This window comes from Nyctereutes procyonoides, unplaced genomic scaffold, assembly GCF_905146905.1.
Source record: "Nyctereutes procyonoides isolate TBG_1078 unplaced genomic scaffold, NYPRO_anot_genome, whole genome shotgun sequence".
NCBI lineage: Eukaryota > Metazoa > Chordata > Mammalia > Carnivora > Canidae > Nyctereutes > Nyctereutes procyonoides.
In genome coordinates this window covers 5623527-5641708 of record NW_026575141.1, presented here as the reverse complement: position 1 = coordinate 5641708, position 18182 = coordinate 5623527, and the positions used below count along the sequence as shown (strand labels likewise).

The following is an 18182-nucleotide window of genomic DNA, read 5'->3' as shown; positions in this document are numbered from 1 at the left end:
TTTCCAGGTGAAAGGAACAAACACAAAGCCTCTGAGGTGGTAGAATTGAAGGAATTGAAGGGTTGGGCAGCCAAACTGTAAAAAAGGGAGTGATGGATAGAGACAAGCAGGAGAGGTGACAGGGGCTGCAGAACCATGGGCTCTGCCTGTTGGAGGAACAACACCATATTGAGCCCGGAGCAGACATCACTGGGACCAAGCATATGAAGGACAATACAAAGAGGATGAGGAGGGGCCTCAGGGGCTAAGACATAAAGCACAGCTTCAGGTCATCCTGGGGCCAAACATTATTGAGCTGATCAGTCCTTATGACCTCCTCTAGCCCAATCCCCTAGCACTGGAATCCCTGGCAATATCACAGACTTACTCTACTTGGGCTGTTCCAGAGATGGGACTCATGCCTCTCTGACAGCTACACTTAAGTTCTCCCAAAATCTGATTCCTTGTGAGTTTTACTCTTCTGCCTCCATATATCCTTCTAGGCTCTACCAACAGCTAATAACACCCCAAGAATTCCCTTCTCAGGCAAGTCAGACCAGTTTCCCTGTTACTCATCTGACTTTCTAAACTTTTTAACTTATTATGGAAAATTTCAAATGTCCAAGGAAGCAGAGAGAATAGTATGATAAATCTCCATCTACCTACAACCAACTTCAACATCAATCAACTCATGACCAACTGTGCTTCCATCTATCATTTTGATTTCCTTCACCAACTTGGTCATGACATTTATCTCATAGGTGTGGTATGGCCAACCCAGAGTACTAGCAGCTGACTCCCTGGTGACATCCCATTTCTACTACTATAGCCTAACAGTCCTATTACATGTGTGGCAGCCACGCTGTTCCTCCATAATGTGAATTTAATCAACTCAAACTCTTCAACCAGAAATTGTGAAGAAGGGTTTTTGGAACTCAAGTGAAGGAATTTACATTACTCCCAATGATTTTTATCTTATCAGATTCAGCCCATTCCTTCTGGCTATCATGATCTTTTTTGGATCTAGATTCTAATATTTATTTACCATCCCTCCCAGTTTTTATGATTCCCCTAAAATTTTGGAAAGTAGTGAGTCATCTCTATCCCGAGTTTTAAAAAAAGTGTATGAAGTAGAATGAATGAATTAGAAAAAGAGCAGAGCCAAAATGGATCAGAAAAAACCTTTAGTTCAATTTCTTACTCTACAGATGAGAAAACTAAGGCTCAGAGAGTCTATATATGGTTCAAGGCTACCCATTAGGTAAAAGCAAGACAAGCTAGAGGCTAGGCCTGATGCTCACTGCTCCCTCCAACCCCTACCACTGTTAAGATCTGAGGAGAGAAAATGTGGGTCATCACCAGCTAGGTTAGTGACAGGGGACTACTGCAAACTGATTTCTAGTCAACTGCCCATAATAACCCACTCATCTGGCAAACAGTTATCAGGTGTTGCTCTCTGCCAGGCCCCACTGACCTCAATGACTTTCCCAGTCTCTTCTACTGGGAAGAGATTAGGTTGCAAATCATTTTTCTCTGTTCTTACTTAATTCCTGCATTATGTAAAACTATGTTAGGAATGTCAAAAATGTTCATAAATAATAAAGGATTCACATCCATTAGAAATGAGAAATAGTTTGTTATTTAAAAAGCCACAAAACAGCTCATTTAGAGGAGACACTTAACAAAATATACATCTTAAAAATTCAGCCCTCAAGAATCCTCCATGCAATTGTTTCCATTTCTAAAACAGAGGACTGAATGGGTAATAATTATAGACACAATTCACACAGTAACTTGGATAATACACAAAAAAAATCATGATGTTTTTCTGAGATTTCTCTTTGTGGTTCACTAATCACACACTGGGGAGGGCCCAAAGTTCAAATGTGTGCAGCCCAGGGGACCTCCCAACAAAGTGGCAGCACACTGGGGAGGAAAGGGGGTGTCTTTCCCTCAGAGGGAAGCTTGACAAAGAATCCAGCTTCTTATCCAGTCCGCTGCCACTATCAACTGTCAAACCATTTGCTCCTCTTTGCAAGAGGTGCTCCTTTTGAAGGTCTCAGTAATTTCTGCTTATATTGTTCGACCAGCTGGTTGAAGCGGATTTCAGTCTTATTTCCCTTAGCTTTCTTCCTAGGGGCCTATAAATGAAAGGTAAGGAAAAACAAGATAATCAATTTCAAGCATTGTCTATCACCTCACGTTGACACCACTCAAGAGAGAAAATAACGAATCCTGTTTACCATAAGAGGTGGATTTCCAGAGAGTGACTCCTACCAAAACCCAAAAGGAATCATCCGCTGGCAAGAAACCGGACCAGGAATGCCTAAGAGAGGGGCCGAACTAAACCACTATGCAGGTGCTTCAGAGCTCTTGCTCTCAAATGCTCCTGCGAGTCTTCTCACAGGTGAGTCAGCCCAGAGTTTGCATCTTCTTGCTGGCCCTTTCCCTCAACAAGAATACTGCTTATGGGATTTCAGAAATAGAGCTCTATGATATAGTATGGTACAGGTCAGAGACACAGATTCCTTGAGTGGGAGAAGCTACTGCTTCTTTCATCCTTTCAACTTAAAAGAAAGGCACTAGGGAAGGGGAAAAGAAAGCTTGACCTCAAATGTTCAAGAATGTAGAGCCACAATTTTCTACTAAAAGGAAATAGGGCTGCTTGGAAAAATGGCTAATGCCAGGACCAGGGAAGAATTATGTAAGATGAGGTGGGACATCTGGTTGTACCAGAAAGCAAGGACACCACCAAAGACAGGGTCAGACTGGAAGGACTCAGGAGCCATCCTGTAGGGCCTTCTGCTGGCCTAAGATGGGACAAGAATAATAACTACGTTTGGTTGCAACACATCAAATATATAAAAACTCAGGAATCTGTAACACTAAAAAGATCTTACTGGTCACCATAGGAGGCTGGTAGGGCACCAACTCATTGCTCTGAAAACTGATAAAGAAAAATGAAATCAAGCATTTATTCTGCCTTTTCTATACAAATGGTATTTGTGTAGTTGACAAGGGAAGATTCTTTTCTTTAGAATTCTCCCAAAACAATGCAAAAGAACTGAAAAAAAGAACCAAAAAACAAAAAACCCAAAACCCTTACAAAATCACCATTCTGTACCTTTTATTGAAATCATGGATCTAGACAGTAATCATCAATGGGTGCTAAAACCATTAGGTGAGAGGCTGATGGAAACTTCACAAATGGAAGAGAGGTGGACAACCTCCAAGCCTGCAGATCTACCGATTAACCTGAACATCACTAAAAATGGGGCAACCAAATGTTATGGGCCTTAGGATGCTGACACAACAGAAAGCACCACTCATGAAATATTCTTGCCAAGAAAACTGAACTTGAGGGGCGCCTGGCTGGCTCAGTGAGTGAAGCCATGTGACTCTTGATCTCAAGGTTGTGAGTTCAAGCCCCACACTGTGTGTAGAGATTACTTAAAAATAAATAAAGTCTTAAAGAAAAGGAAAAAGAAAAAAAAAACTGGACTTGAATCTAATCAAGCCTGTACATCTAATTACCAGTTTATAGGCAATACAGGGTATCACAGGCATCAATTAAATGACACCACAAGGCAGCAAGCAACTAAACTGAAAATGTAATACATTCTAAAGGGCAAATGACTCAGTTTCTCCAACAAATTATCAGCATGGAAAAAGGGAGGGGGGGTGATGAAGCAGAGTGAGTATTATACGGAAAAAAAAGGTTTAAGAGATATAAAAACCAAATTAATGGGCGGACTCTGGATCTTAATTTGTACTAGCCCAACTACAAAAGAACATTTTTGAGTCAACTGAGGACATTTTAAAATGGGCTGCATATTAGATGATGTTAAAGGCTTCTTACTCATTTCATTAGATATAATAATGGCATAATATACACATATTTTTAAGACCTAGTCAGTTAGGTCTAGTCAGTCTAGTCAGAACAGCATTCTGAGGTACTTTTCTGAGCAATAAACCATATTTTCATCTAAGGCATATTTACATCTGAAGCGGAATTTGCCTTACTATATATAATCTGGGCAGGGGGCAGTATGTATGAGGAATAGGTAAAATAAGATAATTGTTGAAGTAGAGAAACTAATATACAGGTTCTTTCTACTTTTATTTTACTTACCTATCTATTTATTCCTTATTTACTTTAAGATTTTTTTTTTTGAGCAAGCTCCATGTCCAGTGTGGAGCCCAACCCAGGGCTTGAACTCATGACCCTGAGATCAAGACCTGAGCTGAAATCAAGAGTCTGATGCTTCAGGGATCCCTGGGTGGCTCAGTGGTTTAGCGCCTGCCTTTGGCCCGGGATGTGATCCTGGAGTCCCAGGATCAAGTCCCACGTCAGGTTCCCTGCATGGAGCCTACTTCTCCCTCTGCCTGTGTCTCTGCCTCTCTCTCTCTCTCTCATGAATAAATAAAATCTTTAAAAGAAAAAAAAAAAGAGTCTGATGTTTCTATTTTTAAGTAATCTCTACACCCAACATGGGGCTCAAACCTACGACTCCAAGATCAAGAGTTTCAAGCTCTACCAACTCAGCCAGCCAGGTGCCTCTATTTTTTTATTTTAAGTTTATTTATTTTTAAAAATGACTTCTACACCCAAAAAGGGGCTTGAACTCATGATGCCAAGATCAAGAGTCACGTGCTGTTCTGAGTCAGCCAGGCATCCTAGGTTTTCTCCACTTTTAGAACTGTATACCGCAACACCCTCTAAAAAGCTGTGGTTTGCATTAGCTGCAATCCAGAAGCCCTTCTTTTTGCTTAACTAATCAGGGCACAAAAGTGGCTGCCAGCTGTGGCAGAGCCCAGCCATCCGAAAGCCTCGTGCCCTACAGAACTCACCTGGTTGGAAGGTAATTTTTGCTTCCCTTGCTTCTGCGAGTTTATCTGGGGCTTTGGCTTTTTGGAAGGGAGAGACTTCACTCTGCCTTTGTCCCGCAGCCTGAAATAAGAGGTCAGGTAAAATGTCACTCTGAATTCTCCGGCTAACTGGCACCTCTGAGGCTGTCTCAGCCACAAGATAAAATTCCTCTTCTCACACTGGCTCTTTCTTAGCCCAGAAGTCATTCTAAAAAGGGATACTATAACAGAATACCCGAAGGTTCAACATTTATATACCTTTTAAAAAGTTTTGGCTTAAAACTTCAAGGGATTCTCAAAAACCTTCATTTGTTTCACAAATATTTTGTAAAGACTAACTTTTGTTGATAGCACTAATCTGCTGCCTCAAACAGGATCTGCAAGATAACCCTCAGTAGATAGGCCTCAGCTGACAGAGACAACCCTCTGGACTGGAGGGGGCTTTCAGGAGAAGAAAATGACACGAAAGCTGCCAGGAGGAGGATCCTCTGTGACCCCTCCGCTAGTGCTATTCCGGCCTCCAATTGTTCCAAGAGCCACATCTGTTGGTGTCAAGATGCCTGCACATTAGCTCTTTCTGGGAGACCAATGCAGTACTAAACATATCTTTCATCCAAACAATAGCCACAAAGAAGAAAAGGGCTAAGCAAAACCAAACCCTTGTAGAAGCAACCTGCTGTTCTATACCATTCTGCATCTCACCTAATTTTGGGGCCTCGGTGTGAGGGGAGCACCAGGACCTTTCTTCTCTTCTTTCCATCGGGCAGCTCCACCTGTTCCACTTCAGCCTTGGTCTGGAACCCTGTCCACGAAGTAGAATGCACCTTCCCCTTTTGCTCCAGGGGGGTCTTGCTTTGTTCCCGTGTGTGGTTTTGAGTTGCTTTCTGTTGCTGGTCTTTTCCAAGTGCTGGTTGTTCCTGCTGGGGCTCACCAGTTGCAGGCCTGGATTTCACTTTTTGCTGCATAAAATAAGACACTGCCATCTGTTTCTGGATGAGGTTTATCTGCTGGAAACACTCAGCAGAAAAGGAGCTTCATGGAGCTTAGTCAAAGAAGGAGAATTCTTCCCTTGAATAGTTGCAAATTATAGGAAAATGAATACAAGTTCACAGGCCCTGACATGGTAGCAGACAGTTACCAGGCTGGGGGACACAAAACCACCACTTCCCTTTCCATACGCAGAAACAGAGGAAAGTATATGCATGCCCAAGACTCGAAGCCAGTAGGAAGACAGAAAAAAGAAAAGCCAGTTGCATGGGGCAGCAGTTACTAAACAAATGTGTGATGGGAATCCCAGAGGGAGAAGAAAGAAAAGAACACACAAAATATTTGAAGAAATATGGGGTGAAGGCAGCCCGGGTGGCTCAGCAGTTTAGCACTGCCTTCAGCCCAGGGCGTGATTCTGGAGACCCGGGATCGACATTAAATTAGTTTAATTACTGATACAACAAAGATTATTCTATGCCTGTAATATGCCCATCTCAATTTCTAAGTAAGGGTACAGAGGGAAAGAATAGTGACTACCTTTGAGGACTCCTGGCCTAATGGAGGACAAGAGACACACAAATAACGCAAACTGAAAAACTAGAGACCCTAAAGAAAGGTTCATGAAAGTACAAGTAATGGGGTCTTACCTCTTTTGAGAGAAGTGGGAAAATGCTTCTTGAGGAAGCACATTTGATCTGAATATGGAAACTGTAGTAGTATCCTTGAGTCAGGGGAAAGGGACACTTTTACACAGAAAGAGCAGTATGTACACAAGTATAAGCAACAAATAAAGCCACCTGAATCGTTTTTATTAAGCCACTAGTTTCAGAATCACTCTGAAGCAACAGCTTAAGGCTGTAAGTAAGTCTATTCCTAGAACAAAGCTGTCTCAAACAAGAATCCCAGATTTTCCTACTCAGAACCACTGTATTAACCACTGAAACTGCTCTTCTATTGGTCAGGCCCATGGTACACACTGCAAAGAGTGCAGATGTTTGATATATAAGCAAATTAAGGTATATTATCAATGAAAGCAGTAGGAGTTATGGAATCAAGAATAACCCAGCCTTGGGACGCCTGGGTCACTCAGTGGTTGAGCACCTGATTTTGGCTCAGGGCATGATCCCGGAGTCCCAGGATCGAGTCCCCATCAGGCTCCCTGCATGGAGCTTGCTTCTCCCTCTGCCTATGTCTCTGCCTCTCTCTGTGTCTCTCATGAATAAATAAAATCTTAAAAAAAAAAAAAGAATACCTGGCCTTCTACATCTGAGGGCTAGAGGGGTAAGAGAAAGAGTGCTGACTATGTGCTGACCATGCACTGTTACCATTTAATCCTTATCAATCAGGTGAGGCAAATCCTGTTAATCCTATTGTACAAACTAAATTGAAGCTGAGAGAGGTACTAACTTGCCAAGGAACTCAGGGGTACAGCCTGAGTCTGAACAGCATTTCCATTCCCATTCGTTCCTTTATACCACACTAGATTAAAAACAGTACTAAAACTATCAGGCATCATACTTCTGGAGCCATCTAAGAAGGAAGAATTATGGAAGAGAGAACTGAAATCTACAATGTAAAACTTTCATCTGGGCCAATCCCTTTGACATGTACTGTCAACCAAACACTGTACTGGCATTGCTCATTGCTAGTAACATCAGCCTGATTCTTCTCTTTCTTTTCCCCTCTGTGGAGCTATCACAAGACAGGCCAGCAGAGAAGATGGCCTGGAGAGTTCTAGGGAACTAAGAGTAAAGTGTAAAAACCTAATGAGACAGAGAACTACTTCAGGGTGCAGAACCACAAACTCAATAAAATAGGCATTTAACATAGCCTGAAAAAAAAAAAAAACTGCTTTAACTGAAATATACACTTAAAAATAGCAAATTTCATGTTATGTGTATTTGACCACAATTTAAAAAAACAAGCAAAAACAGAAAAACATTTCAGTTCTGTACCAGGCTGCGCTGAATCCTCAGTTCCTTTATTTTAAGTTTCCTTCGATCCTCCAACGAGAACTCCACTATTGGTCTCTGTGTCAGAAAGAGAATGTCATTCATTAGATTTCTTAATTTCTGAGAGCAATGAGCTGAGATATCCCCCACCACTGCCCTCTCTCCTGCTCACTTACTCTACTCAAAGGTAAGGGGCCATTCTATAAGCAGTCTATCCAATATAGATTTCAAAACCTTCTGATCATCTTATCAGCTGAACCACTGCTTATTCCCTCACTAACTGGCTCCTCTTTCCTACCACACATAAGTCAGAGGACACTGGACATAAAGCAGAGAAATGGTTTTCTGCAAAGGGCCCTCAGATGAATAGGTCTCCTCACAGGATGAGGCTCACCTTCAGAGGCCCAAAGATCTCTGGATTGTTGTTGATGTGGCGAAGGGCTGTCAGAGCATGCTCGTGCTCCTGGAACTCTGCAAAGGCATAGCCCAGGGACTGACCCTTAACTTTCCCATGCACTCCTTTGAGGTCTCGCATCACTCGACACTATGAGTAGAACAAGAGAAAGAAGACATGATTACAGGATGAGAGCATGAACAGACTCACTGCGAGATCAGGTGGCTGGGACAGAATCCTCATCCACATCACTGCCACAACAGCCATATTATACTGGACTAACATTTACCAAGGTCTTATTAGCATACATCTACTGAAAGCACAAAACCAATTAAATAGATACTTTCTGGCTTTCTAAGAGTTTACAGAGATCAACAAAAAACCTATAAATAAGCATCTAGATGAAAATACCCCCCAATTAAAAGTCAACTGTGGACAACACATACAAGTTCAAAAGTATATGGTACTTTAAATTGTGTAAGTTATCACTGAGGATGAAGCACTGTCCATAGATCTCATCACTGAAGAAGCCACTCAGAAAGGAAATTACTGAAGAAGGAAAAGAGGCCTGATGGCTTTAGTTAAGAAAGGCACTGAGGGGTGCCTGAGTGGCTCACTTGGTGAAGCATTTGACTCTTGATTTCAGCTCAGGTTATGATCTTAGGGTTGTGAGATCGAGCCCCATTCAGGCTCCCTGCTCATCAGAGAGTCTGCTTCTCTCCTTCTCTCTCTGCTCTCTCTCTTTCTCAAAATAAATAAATAAATCTTTAAGAAAGACATTCAGGTATGGGGAAGGGCCTGCCTAACATATAGCCTAAGGATTACAGCTGAAGCTTCAGCTGGCTTTGCTCAGAGCTCGGATCTTCTCTGGCATGATTTGCCTTAAATCCGTAAGCTGAATGTAATAGGTGTCCTGGGACATCAAAGATACCATACCATAGTAGCATATCTTGGAAAAGGCTGTAGTTCTCATGTAATCGAGAAATCTAGGTATTAAGGATACATGGATGCTGCATTTGGTATACTTCCAGTACCTACATTGTCCCGAGAACTGTGCCATGTACTATAGGGAAGTTAAGAAAAGCTTAAAATGAGGTTCCTGTCCTGAAGAAGCTTACGATTTTGGTGAGATACTATACCAACACGTATTAAAAAAAATAAAGAAAAAATTCAAGGGGTGCTGGGGAGGTACAGTCAGTTGGTTAAGTGTCCTTTTGCATTCAGCTCAGGTCATGATCTCAGGATTGTGAGATCGAGTGCTGCATAGGGCTCTATGCTCAGTGTGGAGTCTGCTTGAGATTCTCTCTCTCCCTTTCCCTCTGCCCCTCCTGCTCATGCTCTCTTTCTCTCTCAAATAAATAAATAAATAAATAAATCACTCTTGAAAGAAAAAAAGAAAGACCCCTTAAAATGACAATAGTGGGATCAAAAAATAAAATAAAGAGAAAATTCAATGCAATGCAAATACAGTAAAATACATGAATTTCTCTGATGACAGGTTTTCAATGTACAAGCACTCATTAAATATTGTAGATGCTGATATGAGAAATTACACAACTGACCTCTACGCCAGTAACACTTTGAACAGTTTTACTAAGAGTGGTGTCAGATATGTGCTGATATGTTCACATTCTGTCATGTAATTCCCCAAATACCAATGCCATACATTTTGAAGAGATTTTCCAGGATTAGGAAAACAGTTTATAGTCATAAATCAGAGCAAAGTAGATTTCTAATATTGGCTGTGTTACTTATTCAATAAATATAGATTGAGAGATTACTATGTTCCAGGTACTCTGCCAAGGACTGGGAGCAATGAGATACCCGCTCTCAAAGAGCTCAGGAGAGCTGGTCAGGAGAAATGACTAGCAGACAACGACAGGACCATGTAATCATAAGTGCCAGGATGAAGATTTGCAGAGGGTCGGGGAGAGGAGAAGGCTCTGTACTCTTATGGAGTCTCAACAGGTTTTGGTGCAAATCCAGTGTTTGTCTAATACAACCGCTGAAGACCCACATGACTCTCTGTGCTTACCACACAGCACCGAGGACTCTTTTCATACAGTAAGAGTACTGTAAATGGAAGTAAAATGTTCTTCTAAAGAGCAAACTAGACAGATTATTTTCTCTGCAAGAAAATTAACACTATAGCACCTGCTATGATGCTGAGCACACAGCAAGAATTCAAATTAATTCATGAGGGCAGACATTTCCACACATTGTGCTACAATCTGGACAATGTGGGTGAAAGGCAGTTCTAAGAAGAGAAAACAAACAAATAAACATGAAAACTGCCAAACTCAGCCTCATCTGTTGACAATGCGCCCAGAAGAAATTCTGTCAATCTGCTAGCACCAAAGCATGGAATAAATGCTCAATCTGACCCAGGACAAGTACCAAACTTCTAAGTGAGCGGGGCCAGCTCTCACCTCCTTGAGGCGCACTCCCTTCTCCCCTCTGGTGGCATTCAGTAGAAGCTTCCGAAGTTCTTTGTCATCCACACCTTTTGGGAGGTTGTGCAGGCACAGCCTGGTCTGGGAGACGAAGATATTCTGGTCCTTGAGTTTCTGATGCTTTAGCAGCTCAAACTGAAAGAACAACAAATTGTTAACAAGACAATCTACCCTTTAAAAATGCAAAAATTAAAATAAATTAAAATAAAATAAAATAAATAAATAAAATAGAATAAAATAAAATAAAAAATAAAAATGCAGGTTCATAATTCTCCAAAAGGAAAGAACTGTGGCCACCACCCCCACTCCCCCACCCTTCAATAACCACACATATGGACAAAAGAAGGGAAATCACCTATCTACCACCTTATGAGGCCTAGCATAGGGAAAGAAAGGTTCAAAGAGGTAAAATGGTGGGTAGGTGGTAAGATCTTGGGCTCTAGATTCAGACTAAACTGGAAATTCATCCTTAACTGGAGAAGTTACATGAAATTTTTTAAGCCTCAGTTTTTCCCTCTACAAAGTGAAACTGTAGCTCAAAATACCAATCTGTTAGCACTGATGTAAGGCTGAAATGAGGTAATATACAAAAAAATCCAGAACTCAAAACCTGGCCCAAAGCAAATAATAAATAATACAGTGGTTAACATCTATGCCCAATCCTTGTCTGCCCACCAACTCAAACTAATTATCTAGTCCTTCCAAAAGGAAATGGAATTTATTTAAAGAATACTTGCTAGAATGTTGTCTCAACTCTGCCATCTTGAGGCAGAAGTATGTCCATGACCACAGAAACAAATTTTGCTTCACACACAACAGAAACGAATTTTGCTTCTACAGCATTGGCCTCAACTATGCTGCACAAAACACCAGTCCCAGGGCAACATTTGCTGAAGTGAGAGGATAATAGTCTTCTTCTGGTGTGTTTTTTAAAATCAGTTAGTTGAAAAAGTTTTAATTTTTTGTCTTTTACTAAGTCTTATTTCTGCTGTTCCTTATTTAGTAAAGGACTAACAAATCACAAAATAAACAGATACTCTGGAAATGAATATTAAAGGGTTATTTGAAGAGACTCTCATACCTGAATTCAACAGTATGATTTTTCTCCCAGGGAAAGCTCCACCTGCTGTGAATTATAATGCATATAATCTACAGAGCTTTTTGCTACAAAAATTTGTTCTAAGGGAAAATTAAATGTGTCTATCATATTGTGATAAGAAAAGGGCATACAGTGCCCCCTAAATACCATTATTTCCAGAAGATCACTACCAAAAAACGTGAACCCAAGTCTAGAAACTGTACATAGGAAAAACACACTGCCTCTTAGTGTCATTATATTCTCATCTCTGTTAATCTTCTGTACGTTCAAGCTCCAAAGCTCATTCTTTTAATGGTCATGCCTCTTTATCATTCTAGGCTGCCTTAACTTTTTGAAAGTAGGCTACTTGGGCAAAAGTTAAAAATTACTAGGAATGAGGGGCACCTGGGTGGCTCAGTGGTTGAACATTTGCCTTTGGGTCAGGTCCTGCATCGGGTTCCCTGCTCATGTGGAGCCTGTTCTCCCTCTGCCTGTGTCTCTGCCTTTCTCTCTCTCTCATGAATAAATAAATGAAATCTTTTTTTAAAATATTACTGGGAATGAATACTACTAAGCAGCAAAAAACTCAATGGTATCAGTTATCAGTGGAAACTCCCATGATGTGGAATTTTCCTAAGATGATTTTATAATCTGGACATAACTCCCTACCACAAAAGGACATCTTAACTCCTCCTTCTAAAACCCACATCTACCCCTTCCCTATTAACTCCAGCTCATTCTGATCTTCCTTTCTTAGGTTACTCTGCCTTCATACTGATACCTAATTATATATAGCCTTAGCCTCTAAGTGTCTACTCCGTGATATAGAAGCATACTATTTGGCAAACATTTACTGCTGAGCATTAGGAATTAAAGAATAAGACACAGTCCTTAGGGGGATCCCTGGGTGGCACAGCGGTTTGGCGCCTGCCTTTGGCCCAGGGCGCAATCCTGGAGACCCGGGATCGAATCCCACATCGGGCTCCTGGTGCATGGAGCCTGCTTCTCCCTCTGCCTATGTCTCTGCCTCTCTCTCTCTCTCACTGTGTGCCTATCATAAATAAATAAAATTAAATTAAAATTAAAAAAAAAAAAAGACAGTCCTTATAATGGCATACAACACTCATATAACATGACGTACAATGTTGGGTTATTTGCTGTTTCACCAGTGTGCTTCCCTGTAACAAGAGTGTAAGCAAGCAGGGTCTGTGATTGATGCTTAGCTCTCTGACAGGCACCTCCAGCATTCAATAGTTATTATTTATTGATTTATAATAAGTCATGCAGAACCTGAAGGCTGGTGCCTGATCTACCCACCCGTTCTCTTTTGGCCATATCAGCAGCACTCACATCCTCCGCAGCCTTAGTCCCAGCACGAATCACTGCAAAAAGAGGGAAAAAGGCCAAGACATCAGCAAGGGAATTTTCACTGAGCAACAAGAGGAATGTGATTTGAATGATGCAAGCTCTTTGTACAGGGCCCAGAGGACTATGCTGGCCAGGACATAGTGGCATTTGGGTAGGTCCAGAAATAGGCTACAGGGCTAAGTTCTCAGCTCTGAGCTGCTATCAAGGACTAAAACTGAACATTTTGTGAATTTGTTCCTCTTTTTCCCTCCCCACAAAAAGCTTCATGTATATGCCCAATGTCAGATGGAAAGGCCTAGAGAAAGTTCTGAAAATACGTACATTTTAGGTATTCCGGATACAAAAATGCTCCACCTATAACCTGCCCTTGGAATTTTGCTGTTACTCATGTATTTGGGGGCCAGTACTAAGCAGTGAATTAAGCCAACCTGAAAACAGCCACCTGGCCATACAGAGGCCTACAACCAAAAGCTAAAGGCCTTACATCACTAGTCCAGGCTGTGCAGCTGTGCAGTAGTAGGCTGACAAATACTGTATGACCTAGAGGAAGGGATTCTTCTGGGTTTTTGGGTTTTTTTGTTCAGATTTTATTTATTTATTTAAAGAGAGAGAGAGCACAAGCAGGGGCAGTAGCAGGGGGAGAGGGAGAAGCAGGCTGTCCACTGAGCAGGGAGCCTAATGCGAGGCTCGATCCCAAGACCCCAGGATCACAATCCAAGCTGAAGGCAGATGCTTAACCAACCGAGCCACCCAGGTGCCCCTCTTCTGCTTTTTTTTTTTTTAACTGAAGCTAATTTCTGATTATCTATTTGACATTAAGGGAAAGGTACTGAGTGCAAATTTTAAATCTATGACTAATCAAGAGTAATTTTAGTCATAATTTTCAACTCCTTGAGAAAAACTATCAGAAATCATGACAAGAAGCAGAGGTAATTTGAGCTTTTCCTCCCTCTTTGCCCTGCTAATCCCCCAACCTAAAGATCTCAAGGCAAACAAGCAGAAAAGAGAATGAGGGCAGCTCCGGTGGCGCATCGGTTTAGCACCGCCTGCAGCCCAGGGCGTGATCCTGGAGATCCTGGATCGAATCCCATGTCGGGCTCCTGCATGGAGCTTGCTTCTCCCTCTGCCTGTGTCTCTGCCTCTCTCTCTCTGTCTCTATGAATAAATAAAGTAAAAAATCTTAAAAAAAAAAAAAAGAAAAGAAAAGAGAATGAGACCAGTTAATCCAAAACCTGAGTGACGGTTTCCTAACAGAAAGCCGTATTTGCTAAAGTGGAATAATGATGTAACACGGTTGAAGAACACATACGGGTTTTTAATTTGAAACATGCCCCCAAACATACTGTTGCTGGTCACTGTCACAGAACAGGGCCTGCTAACTCAGAAGCCTGGTTCACATCTCCCTTCCACTACTCACAGCCTTCTCGGGCCAGGTAGAGGTTCCGGGTTCCAGTTGGCTTCTTCACCTTCTTGGTCTGGAGCTTTGCAGCCTCATCACGGGTCACTGCCAAATCGACCCTCAACTGCCGGCCATCCAGTTTAAGTCCACCACCCTGTAACAGATTGCAATTGTCTCTCTTAAAATTAGTTTAAAGTTTAAAGACTAAGTAAGTACCTGACAAGGAATGCCAAGGAAAGGGAAAACAGCAAACCTCAATTATGCTATGGAACCAACCCACAAGATGTCTTAGCCTAGGTGGCTGCAAGTGGATCACTTAGCCTAATATTTTAGAATAGCTGTGCAAAAGGCCATGTGTATAATTAGGGCAGTTAGCAGTAATTTATTTTATGGGAGTTGATTAGGCCCAAAGTAGGGCTAAAGTGAGGAAAACGGATCTGTAAATAGCCAAATTTTTAAATTCTAAAGAAAGCTAATGATAGTGTTAACTCTACTTAAGAGAATTTAAGAGATAAATGGGCAACACAGGATACCTCAAAACAATATATACTTGGTTACAGAATATACAGAAAAATCCATCACCCCTACATTGTCTCTCATTTATTCCACTTCATAGATGACCTTAATCCCTTCTTGTCCCAACTTTCATGTCATCAGGCTACAATATGGGCTGACATACAGTGATCAATAAATATTAGATACATTATTACACCTGTTTCCACACTTATAAAATAGGTATAATAACTGATGTTTTTTTTTTTAAGTAGGCTCCATGCTCAGCGTGGAGCCCAGTGTAGGGTTTGAACTCATGACCCTGCGATCAAGACCTGAGCTGAGGTCGAGTCAGATCCCTACCAACTAAGCCACCCAGGCACCCCAGAGGTGTAATTGTAATTACCTTATATACCACTGTAGAACTGATATTAAGGATTAAATAATACATGTAAAGTTTAATGCCTAACACACACTAAGTGCTCAATAAGCATTATTATTATTATTATTATTATTATTATTATTATTATAGTATTGACAGTACTAATAAAGCTGTGTATAAACAGCAAATGCTGGCCTTAGGAGTCACTATCCCCTAAGCTATGGGATAGAAGAAATGTTCTCCTTACCTCAGTCTCTGGAGAAGCAGCTTCAAGGCATTTCTGAGCTGCTTCTTGAGTCATGAACTGGGCAAATGCACAACCTACACAGAGAAACAAAATTAAGTGAGATGCCAAACTCCCATGGCCCACCAGGATGCCAAAGATGACACGACAAATGGTGCCAGCCTAACACAGAGTGGAAGACAGAGCAACATGTCCTTTTGTTAGACGCTATGAGACATGCACTGCATCAAGTACAAAGGTTCCAAGACAGATAGGACATGTGCTTACAATGGAATTTTACTATTACTTCATCTTTTCCAATGCTTCTTAGAACTTTAGTCTCACTACTGCTCTCCTTAGTAACAAAAAGCCACAAGATATAGTAGAGAAATTCCACTTAAAACAGCATTTCTTAATGCTTGCCTTTTAGAAGGCTAAAAAATGAGGCAGGAACCCTGAAATTAATTACAGATCTCACTGTCATCAACTAATTAATCACATCATCTCACTGCCACTTGGGAGACATCAGATATGGGCAGACTGGTCTCTTGGAGTCAAAGTTCCTGGCCTCTATCACATGAATACAGCAGTGAACCAGAAAGCCAGAAGCTCAATTCTTGACTCATACTCTAGAATTTGCACAAACTCACCTATCGCTGGTTAGATGCAGAGCCAATCAACCCATCCTAATTTCTACTATTGATAAAAAGCAGTTTTTATCAGTAAAGAAAAAAGTTCACTTTATAGTAGACTCCAAAAATGAAATACAAGTTTCATAATATTTTGTTAGTATCCCTTTATACAAATTTAAATATTCCCTCATATATGAAAAAAATGTCATTTCCTAGAGCTACTGGGGCATTGACTGAACTTTTGTCCTCTATGAGAATAAATGGCAGCAGACTAAGACAACACATGGCAGGCCAACCCAAGAGTCACCATCTAGGTGGGGTCTTTCCTGCCTCCTCCAGGCAGAGCGAAGTGCCCCATCTATTGGTCCTCCAATCACATCTCTTCTATTATAGCGCTGGTCAGGTGGTATCTTCCCAAATAGGATGAATGCCTCAGGAGTAAGGGCCATGTTTTTAGGCTGCTAGCACCTACTATAGTATCTGGCATTAATAGACACTCAAGCAGAAGAAACAAATGATACAAAAAGAAAGGAAGGAAGATTGAGGGGGAGGAATGTTTCTAATTGACAGATTAGCTTATTCATCCAATATGAAGAAAATGGGTACTTCTCTTTGAATGGGTAAGAATTTTAACACTGGGTCAGTATTGAGTTTAGTCTTAACACTTCCCTAAAAGTCCACAGATAATTTTTAGCTCTCCTCGACAGTGAAATGGCATGCTAACAAGGACAAATGATAGGAGGCAGCCAAGGCTGAGTGAGAAAGCAAAAAAATTTATTAAGTGCTAGAAAAAGACAATGTATTTAAAAAATAATAATGAAAATTACACTTATTAAGATCATTAACTCTCAGCTAATATTAATAGGACAAGAAAGATTGAGAAAGTCAACTATTGACCACATTCTGAAAATACCAACCCAACAGACGACTGCATCAAAAAGAAACAAAAGATATCAAAGTAAAGCAATATCCTACATTACTAGGAACATTCTATGCAATTTTAGTTGCCCACTTTAAAAAAAATATAATGAAGAAGAAATGAAGAATGTCCAAGAAGTATAGTTGAGTATTAGAGTTGAAGACACCCTCAGTGATTATTCCAGTTCAATCTACTCATTTCATAGATAAGAAATTGAAGCCTGCAGTGGTTAAACAATTTGCCAAAATCACCCAGCTGGTTTATGGCTTAGCTACAATTAGATCCCTAATCTCCAGGAAGCAGTTCAGCTTTCTTTCCATCATACTGCCCTACTTCTATCTTTTTGCCTAAGGAAAAACCGAAAATGATCAGGTCTCATCAATTTGGAAAGTAAAGTTTAGAATAGAGGTTCTTAACCCTTGAATAGAGTCCAGAGAGCCCACAAATCCTCAGAAGTGGCATTTTTCTGGAGAGAAGGTTCATAGTTTTTGCTAAATCTCAAAGGAAGCAAGAACCAGAATGAATTAAGAACTCACTGCTTAGGAGAATGACTGCAGTTGATGAAATGAAAGATTATGAATAGACTGAAAAGATGCTGCTCCCTAACAACAGTATACTAGAATGAACTGGGGCCAATCCTTAAAAGTTCAAAAGAAATAGCTTTAGGGGAAAAAAAATCTAAGGCAGCAGTCCTGTTATATACAGCTTTCCTTCTGACTGTTGCCACTGCAAAAAAATTTGTTAGCTTCCATCTCTAACAAAAGCAACTGAAAAAGATCCCAGTAATTTCAAGCAATGTGGAATGATTAATACCCATGAGATGCTATCACATTTGAAATTCAAAGAAGAAAAACAAATGGAATTCATTACCCTAAAGTAAATAAGCAAGGGCTTAAAAAAAAGCTTAGACAAAATTGTGGCTGGCAGCACCATTAAAGATGCTGAGTTTGATATCTTGGAAGACAACCTCAGAATGTCCTTGGTGTTTCTCTGAATCATAGAAACCTGGGCTGGATGGACTGTAGACCCCTCAGAATGGCACACATTACGCTCTC

General features: G+C 40.9%; 1 protein-coding gene across 1 annotated transcript in view; it reads right to left on the bottom strand.

The window, feature by feature from the left end:
- Positions 1-1595: 1595 nt before the first annotated feature.
- Positions 1596-18182, bottom strand: part of RBM28 (RNA binding motif protein 28) — a 30682-nt gene continuing 14095 nt past the window's right edge. Inside the window, exons 11-19 of the mRNA XM_055307560.1 lie at positions 15601-15674; positions 14498-14633; positions 13030-13094; positions 10611-10769; positions 8182-8331; positions 7791-7865; positions 5551-5807; positions 4831-4930; positions 1596-2120 (exon numbers count right to left, since the gene is read on the bottom strand). Coding sequence (XP_055163535.1) covers positions 1986-2120; positions 4831-4930; positions 5551-5807; positions 7791-7865; positions 8182-8331; positions 10611-10769; positions 13030-13094; positions 14498-14633; positions 15601-15674 — 1151 coding nt within the window. The 3' untranslated portion in view covers positions 1596-1985. The remainder of the gene's footprint in view (positions 2121-4830; positions 4931-5550; positions 5808-7790; positions 7866-8181; positions 8332-10610; positions 10770-13029; positions 13095-14497; positions 14634-15600; positions 15675-18182) is intronic.